This window comes from Cetorhinus maximus, chromosome 13, assembly GCF_964194155.1.
Source record: "Cetorhinus maximus chromosome 13, sCetMax3.hap1.1, whole genome shotgun sequence".
NCBI classification, from domain to species: Eukaryota; Metazoa; Chordata; class Chondrichthyes; order Lamniformes; family Cetorhinidae; genus Cetorhinus; species Cetorhinus maximus.
The window spans coordinates 10,153,997-10,168,015 of record NC_135891.1 but is presented as its reverse complement, the minus strand read 5'-3'; the positions used below and the strand labels follow the sequence as shown (position 1 = coordinate 10,168,015).

Here is a 14,019-nt window from a genome sequence, read left to right as displayed (position 1 = left end):
AGAGAGGGCTTTAAACTAAATAGTATGGGTGAGAGATCATTTGAAGGAAGATGTGATGAATTAAATGGAAATGACAAAGCAAATGAACAAAGGGAGCAATAAGGGTAATAATAATTAGTGTGTACAAACTTGAGAGTGACAGCAGATAAGGCCAGAATTTTCAAAAATAATAAGCCAAAACTAAAGGCTCTGTATCTGAATGCTTATAATATTCGTAACAAACAGATGAATTGTCAGCTCAAATATAAATAAATATGAATGACCTGATAGCCATTACAGAGACATGGCTCCAAGCTGACCAATATTGGGACCTGAATATTCAAGGGTACTTGACACTGGAAGGATAGGAAGCTAGGAAAAGGTGGAAGGATAGCTCTATTAATTAAGGATGACACTAGCACAATAGAGAGAGATGACCTTGGTTCTAAGATGAAGATGCAGAATTGGTTTGGGTAGCAAAGGGAAGAAGTCATTTATGAGAATAGTTTATAGGCCTCCTAACAGTAACCATGCTGTAGGCTGGCTACACAGGAAGAAATAATGGGGACTTGTAAGAAAGGCACTGCAATAATCATGGATGATAATCTCCAGATAGATTGGAGGAATCAGATTGGCACAGGTAGCTTGGAAGAGGACCTCAAAGATTGTTTTCAGGACAGTTCCTTAGAGCAGCATGCTCTGGAACCAACCAGAGAGCAGGCTATTCTAGACCTGCTAGTCTGCAAAGATGCAGGATTAATTAATGACCTCGCAGCAAAGGAGCCTCTGAGTAGCAGTGGTCATAACATGATTGAATTTTGCATTCAGTTTGAGGGAGAGAAGAAGTGGTCTAAGACTAGTGTTTTAAATGTAAAGGCAGTTACAAGGGCATGAAGATGGAGCTGGTTAAAGTGAACTGGGAAATAAGGTTAAGGGATAAGTCAGTAGAGACGCAGTGGAGGACCTTTATGGAGATAGTTCAGAATACTCAGCAAAGATACATTCCAGTGAGAAAGGAAGACTTAATCTGTGGCTAACTAAGGAAGTTAAAGATGGCTTCACATTGAAAGAAAAAACATACAATTCCGCAAAGGTTAGTGGCAGGTAAGAAGATTGGACAGAATTTAAAAATCCACAAAGAATGATTTAAAGAATGAGGGAGAAATAATGAGAAAGCTAGCTAGAAATATAAAAAAAACAGTAAGAGTTTCTGCACGTATTTGAAAAGGAAAAGAATAACTGAAGTCAGTGTGGGTCCTCTGGAGAGTGAACCTGGAGAATTAATAATGGAAAATAAGGAAATGGCAGAAGTGCTGAGCAGATATTTTGCATGTCTTCACATGGAAAACACAAAACAACATCCCAGAAATACTTGTAAATCGAGGTGAAGGGGAGGGATGAACTTAAAACAATTTCAATCACCAGAGAAATGGTACTTAGAAAGCTTTTAGAACTAAAGGCTGACAGGTCACCAGGACCTGATGAGTTTCATCCCAGAGTCTTAAAAGAAGTGGCTGCTGAGATAGTAGAAGCATTGGTCGTTATTTTCCAAAACTCCCTAGATCTTGGAATCCCATCAGATTGGAATTCTCTATTCAAGAAAGGAGGGACACGGAAAGCAGGAAACTACAAGCCAGTTAGCCCAACACCTGTCTTAGGGAAAATGCTGGAATCTACTTGTTAAGGAGGTTATAGCAGGGCACTTAAATCTTAATGCAATCAGGCAGAGTCAGCATGGTTTTGTGAAAGGGAAAATTGGTGTTTGACTAACTTATTAGATTTCTTCGAGGATGGAATGACTAATATGCATAAAGGCGAACTTGTAGATGTGCTGTACTTGGATTTCCTAAAGGTGTTTGATAACGTGCCACATCAATGGTTACCGTGCAGAATAAGAGCTCAGTGTGTAGGGGGCATAATATCATGAATGGTGGACCTGTTAGCTAACAGGAAGCAGAGAATAGGAATAAATGAGTCATTTCTGGGTTGGCAAGTGGAGCACCACCGAGATCAGTGCTTGGGCCTCAACTCTTTACAATCTATATAAATGACTTGGATGAAGGCACCGAATGTATGGTTGCTAAATTTGCTGATGACACAAAGATAGTTAGGTAAGTAAATTATGAAGCGGACATTAGAGTCTACAAAGGGGTTTAGGCCAGTTAAGTGAGTTGGCAAAAAATTGCCAGATGGAGTGTAATGTAAGAAAACGTACATATAAACATATGAATTAGAAGCAGAATTGGCCATTCGGCCCCTCGAGCTTGCTCTGCCATTTGACAAGATCTGACTGTGGCCTCAACTCCACTTTCCTGTCTACCCCCACCACCATACCCTTTGATTCCCTTATCAGTCAAGAGCATATCTATCTCAGCCTTAAAAATATTCAATGATCCTGCCTCCACTGCTCTCAGATATTTATTGTCAAAACTTTCAATCTTGCACTCATTAGGACAAATGCAAGAATGCCAAACTTCAAACGAGAGTCGACTTGTGAACCAGTCGACGAGCCGTATAAATACCTACAAGAGCAGGTCAGAGGTTCGGAATCCTGTGGCGAGTAACTCCTCCTGACTCTCCAAAGCCTCTCCTCCATCGGCAAGGCACAAGGCAAGAGTGTGATGGAAGACTCTCCACTTGCCTGGATGAGTAGAGCTCCAACAAGACTCAAGAAGATCAACACTATCGAGGGCAAAGCAGCCAGCTTGATTGGCACCCCATTCACAAACATTCAGTCCCTCCGCCACCAACGCACAGTAGCAGCAGTGTGTACCATCTACAAGATGCACTGCAGAAACCCATCAAGGCTCCTTTAGAGAATGCCTTCCAAACCCACAACCACTACCATCTAGAAAGGCAAGGGCAGCAGACACATGGGAACACCACCACGTGGATATTCCCCTGCGAGCCACTCATCATCCTGACTTGGAACTATATCGCCGTACCTTCACATGTCGCTGGGTCAAAATCCTGAAACTCCCTCCCTAATATCACTATGGATTACCTACACCACATGGACTGTAGCAGTTCAAGAAGTCAGCTCACCACGACCACCTCAAGGGCAATTAGTAATGGGCAATAAATGCTGGCCACATCCCATGAATGAATAAATAAAACATCACCCGTCCCTCCTTTAGTATGAATATTTGTGACCCTTTGAAATTTGGCATTCCTGTGTTTGTCCTGACGAGTGCGAGACTTAAGGCTTCAGCAATGCATCTGTCTTTTCAGCAATATTCAGGAGTACAAATTGCAAGATTTTGGAGAAGGAATGGGACAAGAATATTTAGAAGATAGAACACTTTGCCCCAACATGATGTGATTGTAATATTGCTGTGTTATTGTTCCACTGTTTTCTGGCAGGTTCTTTTGCCCCCGGTTGCTGCAGATGATGTACTTCACAACAGTAGCCTTATCCAGCAGCTGACGGTGGCTGCGAAAGATGCGGCTCTTCTTCGTGGAGTCCTCATGAGGACAAAAGAGGATCCGTCCAGCACTGAGGTTAGTTCATCTGAGCATCTTTTTTTGAGTGCCCATCTTTCCTCTAACCTTACATTGTCCATTCATAGCCAGACACAAGACTGTGAGCCTCATACTTTCAATTTTTATTTACCTCATTAGCCTGTCTGTCCTGTTACTGTCCCTGAACTCCCAATTTGTGTTCAAGAAAGAACTTGCATTTATATAGCGTCTTTCACACGCCCAAGGTTTTGCAGCCAATGATGGTTTTTTTTTTGAAGTAGTAACATTGTAATGGAAGAGGTGTGGCAGCCAGTTTGTGCACAGCGATGTGACGATGATCAGATTTTGTTTTGGTGATGTTGGTTGATGGATTGCCCTGGATGCTTAGATATTTAGAGTTAAAGAATATATGAAGCTGGATAAAGATTAGCTCCATTTCTACCCTTCATCAACTGACTTTCTGGATTAGAACAAGGTAGCAGAGAATGGTTGCCTAAAGGTGAAAGACTGTCCTGGAGCCCATCTTTTTTCAGCTTTACATTTATTTACAAGAGTTTACCATTACAAGCACACTCCACCTAACTTATCCGCACCACAGTTTGAATAAGTATCCCTTTATATGTGCTCAAATGAAACCCCAGTTATTGTCTGCCATCTGCAGACAATTAAACACAATTAACGGAGGTCACTGAGGAGAACTTCCGCACTCTCCTGTCAATTAGAGCATTGGCCATCCGACAGGGCTCAATATCGCACCTGACAGACGGCACCTCAAAGTGTAGCACCCCCACAATACTGCTGCGGAAGTGTCTTGGATTTTGTGCTAAAGCCTCTGAAGTAGGGAATTGAACCCACGGCTAATTGTCTTCACATTGATCATTTTGATTCTCTTTTAGCATCTTTTGTGACACGTATATCTGTAGATGGTTCTCTGAGACTCGTATCAAACTAACAGAGCGGGAGAAGCGATGCAGTTTCACTGTGAATGGAAGTCCAACCACTCACCAGTTCATGGGCCTGGTAGTCTGTGTGCCCTTCTCTGCTCCAATGCAGCTCCCCTGCTTTATTTGTAATACTCATGCCCACTGCTAGCAATAAAAGCAGGGCCAAACCATTAACAAAAACATGTGCAGGCATTCGCCACAAAGCTTCTGTATAAAATCTGAAGTCCCAAGCCATGTTTGAGAAGCTGCCTGACTCAAATACAAATTCCATTTACTGCTTATCTAAATCTGCTTTGACCATACATTGAAACAAGAAAAAATACTGCAACGTTCCACACTTCTGCCCTCTGAAATATTTCCCTTCAGTTTTAACTGCTCGCACTGTACTATGGGCACCACCTTGCTATGTTCTTCCATCATTTCTTCACCCTTACACTGTTACTACCTCCATCTTGTGAATTTTGTTTATATTCATGGGATGTGGGCATCTCTGGCAAGGCCAGCATTTATTGCCCTTGAGGAGTTGGTGGTGAGCTGCCACCTTGAACCGCTGTAATCCATATGGTGTAGGCACACACACAGTCAGGGAGGGAGTTGCAGGAATTTGACCCAGCGACAGTGAGGAAACAGCGATATAGTCAGGATGGTGTGTGACTTGGAGGGGAACTTGCAGGCGATGGTGTTCCCATGCATCTGCTGCCTCTGTCCTTCTAGGTGGTAGAGGTTGCGGGTTTAGAAGGTGCTGTTGAAGAGCCTTGGTGAGTTCCTGCAGTGCATCTTGTACCTGGTCACCGTCAGCTGTCCCTTGATTCGAAAAAACTCGTGTTGTGAGTTTTTGCCTTGGATCTTCATGTGACCGAGCAGGCCAATTCTCAACCGGCTGCATTAGAGCACATGGGGCAAGACGTCCCGTGTGATAATGGGATCTGAAGTGTAGGATTTGTTTCCTCTTTTTTCCTTCTCTGTGTCAGCATGAAGACGTTGAGGCTTGAAACGTGATGCAGCTTGATGGACAAGCTATTGCTTTTCTGAGCTGTTGGAAGCAAGCTCTCTCCACCCCCCTCTCCCCCCCCCCCCCCCCCCCCCCCCCCCCCAGTCATTGTCAATTCAAGGAGGGCTTCAGTGTGTTTTCTTGAAGCTTTTTCTTTGTCTTCTATTTGAGAGAACAGGACCTGGTGAGGTGGACAGTTTTTGGCCATTTGGACACAGCATCGAGCCGAAGTTGATTGTGCAGGAGTTTTGTCCGGATGATTGTGGAACTGGCTTCAAGAAGGGCACTGGCGTTTGTTCAATCGCACTCTCATTGAATTCGGTGGTTGCATTGGGGGTATTGTTGATGGAATTTCTTTAGCACTCTTATGTGTCACTAATACACAGTCCAAGTCTCAGTGCAGTGCAGGAGTGTGGCGGCAACCGCTCCTCTGTACACGAGATTTTTGTTGACTTGCAGAGGTTTTTGTTGTCAAACACTTGTTCCCGTAGTTCCTTGTGCCACATCCTTAATTGCCCTTTTTCAGAGGGCATTTAAGAGTCAACCACATTGCAGTGGGTCTGGAGTCACATGTAGGCCACACCAGTTAAGGACAGCAAATTTCCTTCCCTAAAGGACATTAGTGAACCAGAAGGGTTTTTACGACAATCGACAATGGCTTCATGGTCCTCATTAGATTTTTAATTCCAGGTTTTTATTGGATTCAAATTTGGATTTCAATTGGATAATGAACCCGGGTCCTCAGAGCATTACCCTGGGTCTCTGGAATACTAGTCCAGTGACAATACCACTATGTCACCGCCTCAGCATATTCCAGAGCGTCTCCTTCAGCATAACTGGGAAGTGGACTATTTGGCTGACCAGTTGTTGTTTGATATGAGCTTTGTTTTGGCACCATTTAAGGACAGGCTAAGTTTCTTGTATGCAGAATTGAAGGAATCGAATGGTTTGCAAATCTGGTGGCGAGTAGGCAACGACACCGCATTCACCCGCAGACTGTAGATCACCAGTATCTGTGGTGATTGGTTTAGCTTTGGCACAGAGGGGATTGATCCTTGAGGTGATTACCACTGTCAGGTAGATTGTAAATAGCACGGGGTCTATCACACACCCTTGCTTGACAGTGGTCCAAACTTTGAAGGCGTCTGTTTCAGATCTTCCACTTAAGGCAATTGGAGTCATATCATCAGTTGCAGGATTGTGATGATGAAGTTTCTTGGACATCCAAATCTTTCGCGCACAATCCACAGAGCCTCGTGATTTACTGAGTCAAATGCTTTGACCAGGTGAATGAATGCAATGAAGAAGTTCCCGAGTATTGCTGTCAGCACTTTTCTTGGTCTGTTACCGCCAGACAAATCCAAGTTGGAAGTTCCTCTGGGAGGTCTAAAGCCACAGTCTGTCTCTGGGAGGATTTCCTCAACCTCAGGAGTAGGTGATTCAGGGTGCAGATGTGATTTTTTTTTTTGTTTTTCCCCCTGCTATGGACAAGAAGGAAATACCTCGATAATTTCCACTATATGATTTAGCTCCCTTCTTGAAGATAGTTCCAATGCCTCTTGAATTGACTTCCTGAAGTCAGCTGTGGGAGGTGGGAGTCCTTTTTCCTCCTTAAAACCATAGGATGAGTGTATGGAGTCTTGATATGAGCTAAAGCCCACCAATTTTGAAGACCTCAGCTGGAATACCATCGGGGTGGCGACTTTGTTGTTTTTCGTCTGTTTGATTGCTTGTTGCAGCTCTCCCATCGATGTTGGGTCACCCAAGGGATTCTACCAGAGGGTATAGGGGGTTAGCCTAGAGAGCATCAGCTGCCACTGTGGATTCACGGTTGAGGAGTTGTTGGAAATGTTCTTTCCAGTGTTCAAAGGTGGCCTTGACATCTCTGAGAAGAGAAACACCAACCTGTGAGCAAAGGAGATTTTGTCCATTTGACCTTGGTCTATATATGGCCCTGGTGAGATCAAAAAAGCTTCGTCTGTCATGATAAGCAGCATGTCTCGGGATCTCTCTGGTTTTCTCTTCCCACCACATGTCCCTTATCTTCCTGATTTGTCTTTGGGCGTCAGCTTTGAGCTGTTGGAATGCTGCCTTCTGGACTTGCAACCTTGGCTGGCTCTGCCAGGCAATGAAGGCTGCTTGTTTTTCTTCCAGGAGGTTACATGTTTTGAGCATCGTTTTTGTTGAACCAGCCCTGGTGACAACCATACTTGAGCCAAATGGTCCAGACGCAGGAGTCTACTATGGCTGGCTGCATTTGATCCCACTCTTCTAGAATTGCGTTCGATGTGTGAAGGTTATCCAGATTGGATGTGAGCTGCACTTGGATTCTGGGGCTGCTTTAGGGCTGAGGCATTATCTTTTTCCTTTTACTCACTGCTGAATTCCAGCTTCCTGACCTGCACTTGTATTTATATGGCTAATCTAGTTCAGTTTCTAGACAATGGTAACCCCCCCAGGATGTTGATAGTGGGGGATTCGGCAATGGTAATGCCATCGAATATCAAGGGGAGATGGTTAGATTCTCTCTTGTTGGAGGCGGTCATTGTCTGGCAGTTGTGTGTTGCAAATATTACTTGCCAACTATCAGCCCAAGCCTGAATATTGTCTGGGTCTTGCTGCATATGGGCACTGACTGCTTCAGTACCTGAGCAGTTGTGAATGGAATTGAACAATGTACAACATGAGCGAACATCTTCACTTTTAAACTTATATTTGAGGGAGGTTCATTGATGAAGCAGCTGTAGGTGGTTGGACCTGGGTGGGGTGCGTGGGGAGGTGGGGTGGTAGTTAAACCTGTTATATTTTACCCTAGTCCCTCGTCCATCAATCGGCACTAACTCCTTGCCAGAGTACAGCTCTTGGATTTTTATTGAAAGTGACCGTTTTTTTGTGTAACACTTTGACAAAGGTGGTCAGAGCCACACCTCGTTGTTTTTATGCCTGATGTTCACACGTGGACTTCCATCAGCGTGTGCAGTATAAAAATCAGTGGTGGTAACCTAAATGCCTTCCTATTTGAGACCAGCCAAATTGTACTCGTCTGTTCAACTGAACTACTTACTTTGAGCTGTCAAGAGAACCACGGTCCCTCTTTCCAGTAGTCCGCTTAATGAATGCACGAACATATCCATTATTGTTTGCCTCTCCCCAGCCATATACACTAATGTAATTTTCCCATGGTAGAGACTCCTTGATCAGAATGCCAGCCTTGGTTGACTGGTAGCACTCTCAACTCGGTCCAAAGTTCATCCAAGTCGTGAGTATACCCCTGGTCGCCAGATTGTGTAAAAGGCGCTTGGAGAGGAGATAAAGATTTAAAAGCATCAGACCAGATCTGCAAGATTATATTTGATAAAAGAAGAACAATCTGTCTTTTTTTCCCCTTTTTTTTATAAAGAGAAGGCTGAGCGGTGACCTAATAGAGGTCTTTAAAGTTATGAAAGGTTTTGATAGGGTAGACAGAGCGAGTGTTCCCACTTAAAAAAACCCAACTCATTCACAATGATCCTTCAGGGAAGGAAACTTGCTACCCTTACCCAGCCTGGCCTAGGTTTGACTCCAAACCTGCTCCAATGCGATTGGCTCTTAAGTGCTCTTTGAAATGGCCTAGCAATCTACTCAGTTGTATCAAAACTGCTTTGAGCCACAGGCTGCCCTGGTTGGCCCACCACCACATCTGGGATGGGCAATAAAAGCTGGCATTGTCAGTGATGCCCATATCAAAAGAACAAATTAAAAAGAATCTCTTGCGTTAACAGTGAGCTTGTTCATTTCTTTTCATTTTAGTAGAATGTAATGAGGCGGTTAATGTTTACCCTTAGAAGTGAGTGCAGTCTTTTAAGGAGCAAGTGCCTTAGAGAGAGAGAGAGGGATGGAACAGCGGAGAGAGTTAGGGAGGGAATTCCAGAGCTAGCCAGCCAAAGACACAGCCGCCAATGGTGAGACAAAGGAAAGGGGGGATGCGCAAAAGGGCAGAATGGAGGGATTGCAGATCAGTTCTTGGAGTTGAAGGAGGAGGAGAAAAATAAGAAGACACAAGGATCTGAACGCTAGGATGAGAATTTTAGAATCAAAGTGTCTGGGATGGGAGTCTGTATGGGTCAGTGAGCACTGGGTGAAGGGTAGGAGCAGGGCTTCCCAAACGGTGGGTCACCAGCCCCAGTGGGGTCATGTGACAAAATTTTGGGGTGGCGAGCTCTGAGGCAGCAATGTTGCTGTGGAGCTTGGACTGAGTATTAATAGCTGCGCGGCCCCATTTTAAACCCTCGTGGTTTCTTTAATGGTGGGCATGGCCTAACTGACTGATTATATATAGAGACCGGATTCCTGGTCCAAAAAGCCAGTTAAAAGGTAGGTGCTTTTTATTTAAGAACCCTGCAGCTTAAACAGGCCCCCCGCTCTCACAGCTCTGAACTCCACTCATTTCCCACATTTTCTCTCCCCCCCCGCCAACCCCCACACCACCCCACTGCCCACCCTCCACATGCACAGCTCCCCATCACTCTCTGCCCCCCTCAATTGCTCTCCCAGCAACCCCCGGCCCCATTCAACTCACCCACACTCTAGGGGTCACAGCAATTTTCAAACCTCAAAATGTGGTCACAATGGGAAGAAGTTTGGGACGCACTGAGTTAGAGGGTCTGGCTGTGTTTGTTGCTGTTGGCTTGGGTTGTAAATTCAGCCCATTACAGGCAGTGAGAATAGCATGCTGCACTGGGGTTAAAACATATTGTGTTACGTGCAATGCTGACAATTACGCAGCGGTCTAAATATCGTCATGAGGTCAGTGACAGCTGTTTCCTGAGTATTTGTAAGAGAACCTTCTTTCACATTATTGTCCTTTTGTGGGGAGCTACTTGACTCTTGCCCACCAATTCTTGGATCATGAGATCTAAAAGCAGAGATTGACTATAACATGCAGGTCTGTAAAGAGAAAGGGCAGATTAACATATTGACACTGGATGTAGTTTTAACAGGTTGGGTTCTTTACCCATGAGACACACACAAGGCTGTTCACACATAAGGCTGTTTCACCCATCACCCTGTGCTCATTGACCCATACAGATTCCCATCCCCAAACACTTTGTTTCTAACATTCTCATCCTAGTGTTCAGACCTCGTGGGGCCTTGCGTCTTCCTATTTTTCCCCTCCTTCAGCTCCAAGAACTGATCTGCAATCCCCCAATTCTGGATTTTTGCACATCCCCAATTTCCTTTGCCTCATCGTGAGCAGCCGTGCCTTCAGCTGGCTAGCTCTGGAATTCCCTCCGTAAATCTCTCCGCCAGTCTGTTCCACTCCCTTTAAGACACTTGCTCCTGAAAACCTATCACTGTTTAACAAGTATTTGATCACCTGTCCAAATATCTCCTCCTCTGGCTTGGTGCTGTTTTCTTTGTTTTATTATTATACACCTGTGAAGCACCCTGGGATCTTTTGGGACATTTAAGGGGCTATATAAATGCAAGTTGTTGATATTTAGGCACAGACCCTCAATCAGAACTGGGTCTACATATCTTAGCCTCTCTTTTCCTATGACACGCATCAATGGAACAGACTATTGGTCCTAGCATTTTTGATTTTTTTCCCCCCCCCCACCCCCATTAATCCAATTCAGTGTGCTCTACTTATTGATTTCTACTTAATTCTGATAATTTTGGTGTCTCAAACAGTGAGCGTAATTGATCTTTTACATTTTTTTTTGCTTCTTTTAAAAAAACGAAGTCAACCAGCTATGCACCGTTCAGTCTGTTCCCATCACCAGTACCGAAGAAACTGTTTGCACAGGCGCATGAGGTCCAGCAAGACTTTAACATGCTGGTTGATAGAATAAGCCAAGACTCTAAATTTTTAACCAAAGCACTAGCAAGGTAAGGTAATTGTACAAAGAACAGGGTTGTTCTAATTAACTTGTATTAGCCTGCTCTTCTTGGATCAAAGCTTATTATTGTACAATGCGTCAGTGTTTTAAGTTGCCCTGCTTTTTAAGTCGTTCTGCTTTAATGTCGCGGATATAATGGGGCCAGTATGCACGCTTGGCGCCAGGATTTCTGTAGTGCCACGGGGCTCACATGACATTGCGTGACCTGACGGGTGTCGTTTTGGGGTGGCCCCTCTTGCTCCTTGCCTCTCTCCCTCTGCCTCTCTCCCTTCTCTTCTCTCGCTGCTTCCCTCCCCAACCTTGCCCCACACACACACACCTCCCCGTCTCTCTCTCTCTCCCCCCCCCCCCCCCCAACCCACCCACCGCCACCCCCCCAGCCTCTTCCTTTGCTGCGATGTTCCGGGAGAAGGCAGTGGTTAACAGCAGGTACGTAGAAAGAGCCGGCATATTTTATATTAATATATTTTAAGTTTAAAAAAAAAGGATTTTATGTTGAATTTTTTCACCTTGCACTCATCAGGGCCATTTGCAGGAAAAGGGAAACAGCATATTTATACTGCATGAGGAAAGAGTGCCGATTGGTTAGCAGGTGGACTCTGGCGGAGGCGTTGCCATGGGGAATGCGCCAGTGGATGGTGACTGCTTAGCACATACCAAGCAGGCTGAATTTACAACCCAAGCCAACACCAGTTGCCCAGCAGTCACCACCCACTGGTGCATTCCCCATGGCAATGCCTCTGCCAATCAAGAGTCCACTTGCTAACCAATCAGCACTCTCTTCTCATGCAGTATAAATATGCTGTTTCCCCTGACATTGGTATTTCCTTGCGAATTGTCCTGATGAGTGCAAGATGAAAAGCTTTGGCAAAAATGCATTTTTTTCAGCAATTCTCGTTCTGTACAATCAAACGACTATCCATTTTAAGTTATTTCATTTACGGATTTAGGAATGTCCAGTATTTCAACTTGGAGTATAATGTTTTAATGTTTTTTTTTTCTGACAAGGCAGGCCGTACAGGAACTAACCGCAGCTTTTACATTGGTTGTCATGGGAGAATCTGATTCGCTTAACACTGTTTCGTTTAAAGTTGCAATTTTCGGAAACGCAACTGCAATGTTAAGTGAGGAGTTGTTGTACTGGGATGTGTAAATTAGTTCTGTATGCCCCATTTTTGCTTCTCTTCTGTATCACCTTCCCCCACCCCTTTTCTCCTCAAGAACCTTTGGGTATCATTTTTTTTTTTTGCAGAGACAAAATGATCTTGTAAATGATGGGTGAATCTGAGCCGCCAGCTGAAAATGCCAAGCATGTTACAAACTAAAACACTTTCTGACCACTGCAATGTAGCAAGGATAGATTACCCTTGGTTGACGTGCATCTTTAATAGTTTGCTTACCAACCATTGTTACTGCTTTATTTTCCAAGTGGTTCTGTCACTGGACTGGTAATACAGAGCTCTGCGACTAACTAATTGATTGTGAATTATGGAGAAAGGTTACTTAAATTAATCCTGTATTCCCACGGAACGTAGAAAGTTGAGGAGTGATTTTAACTGGGGATTTTAGAATTTTGAATGGAATCGGTAGGGTAGATGGAAACTTTTCCCATTGGTGGGAGAGTCTACAACAACCTTAAATCAAGGCCATTTGTGCAAGAAGTTAGGAAATACCACTTCACACGAAGGATAGTAGAAGTATGACACACTCTTCCACAAAAAGCAGTAGATGCTAACTCATTAATAATTTTACATCAGTGATCAACAGATTTTTGCTAGCCAAGGGATAAAGGAATATGAAGCTAAGGCAGGGATTTGGCAATGGAATATAGGGCAGCCATGATTTCACCAAATGGCAGACCAGGCTCGAGGGGCTGAATGGTCAACTCCCGTTCCTAATTAAACTCTGACTAACCCCAGGCTGATTTGCTTAGCACCTTAAAAGGGACAGGCCAGCTTATGCAACACTCCATCTGAGCAGTAGAATAGTATGCTTAAATAGATGGTATGTTTATATCACTCTAAAGATAAGTGAGTAACACTATAAGAAATCTGTTATTCTTGTTAGAAATGTACATGTTAAAACTACATTTAAAAATCTGTAAATTCCTTCAATGCTTTAATATAAGGGTAATAAATTATGTCACTATGACTCTAAATTAGCCAACTGTGGGTATTGCAGCAAGCTACAGTCTTGAAACCATGGTAACGCATCTTCAAATCATATATTGTGGCTTGAGCTATCCTAATGATTGAGTTGCTGAAGTCAAGTGTTTAATTTAAGTCTTCCTCTTTGAGACTGTTAATTCTTCGCTTCTGTAGCAGTTGAGGTGCGATGGCACAGTGGTAATGTCACTGGACTAGTAATCCAGAGACCCAGGGTAATGCTCTGGGGTTCGAATCCCACCACGACAAATGGTGGAATTTGAATTGAATAAAAGTCTGGAATTAGAAACCCAGTACTGATGATGTAAAAATCCAGCCAGTTCACTAATATCCTTTAGGGAAGGAAATCTGTCGTCCTTACCTGATCTGGCCTACATGTGACTCCAGACCCACAGCAATGTGGTTGACTCTTAAATGCCCTCTGAAATGGCCTATCCAACTGCTACAAAGTGCATAAGGAATGGAACCAGACTTGGGACCAGAAACGACAATGACACATTCAGCTCTGTCGACCCTGCAAAGTCCCCTTCATTAACATCTGGGGACTTAGGCGAAAATTTGGAGCGCCATCTCTCAGACGAGTCAAGCTCACGGAC

General features: G+C 44.1%; 1 protein-coding gene across 2 annotated transcripts in view; it reads left to right on the top strand.

The window, feature by feature from the left end:
- The window catches only part of gss (glutathione synthetase), a 60,751-nt gene that overhangs the window by 13,714 nt on the left and 33,018 nt on the right, over positions 1-14,019 (top strand). For both annotated transcript variants that reach the window (XM_078554877.1, XM_078554878.1), the window contains exons 2-3: positions 3,343-3,480; positions 11,102-11,247. In XM_078554877.1, the coding sequence (XP_078411003.1) occupies positions 3,343-3,480; positions 11,102-11,247 (284 nt within the window). The remainder of the gene's footprint in view (positions 1-3,342; positions 3,481-11,101; positions 11,248-14,019) is intronic.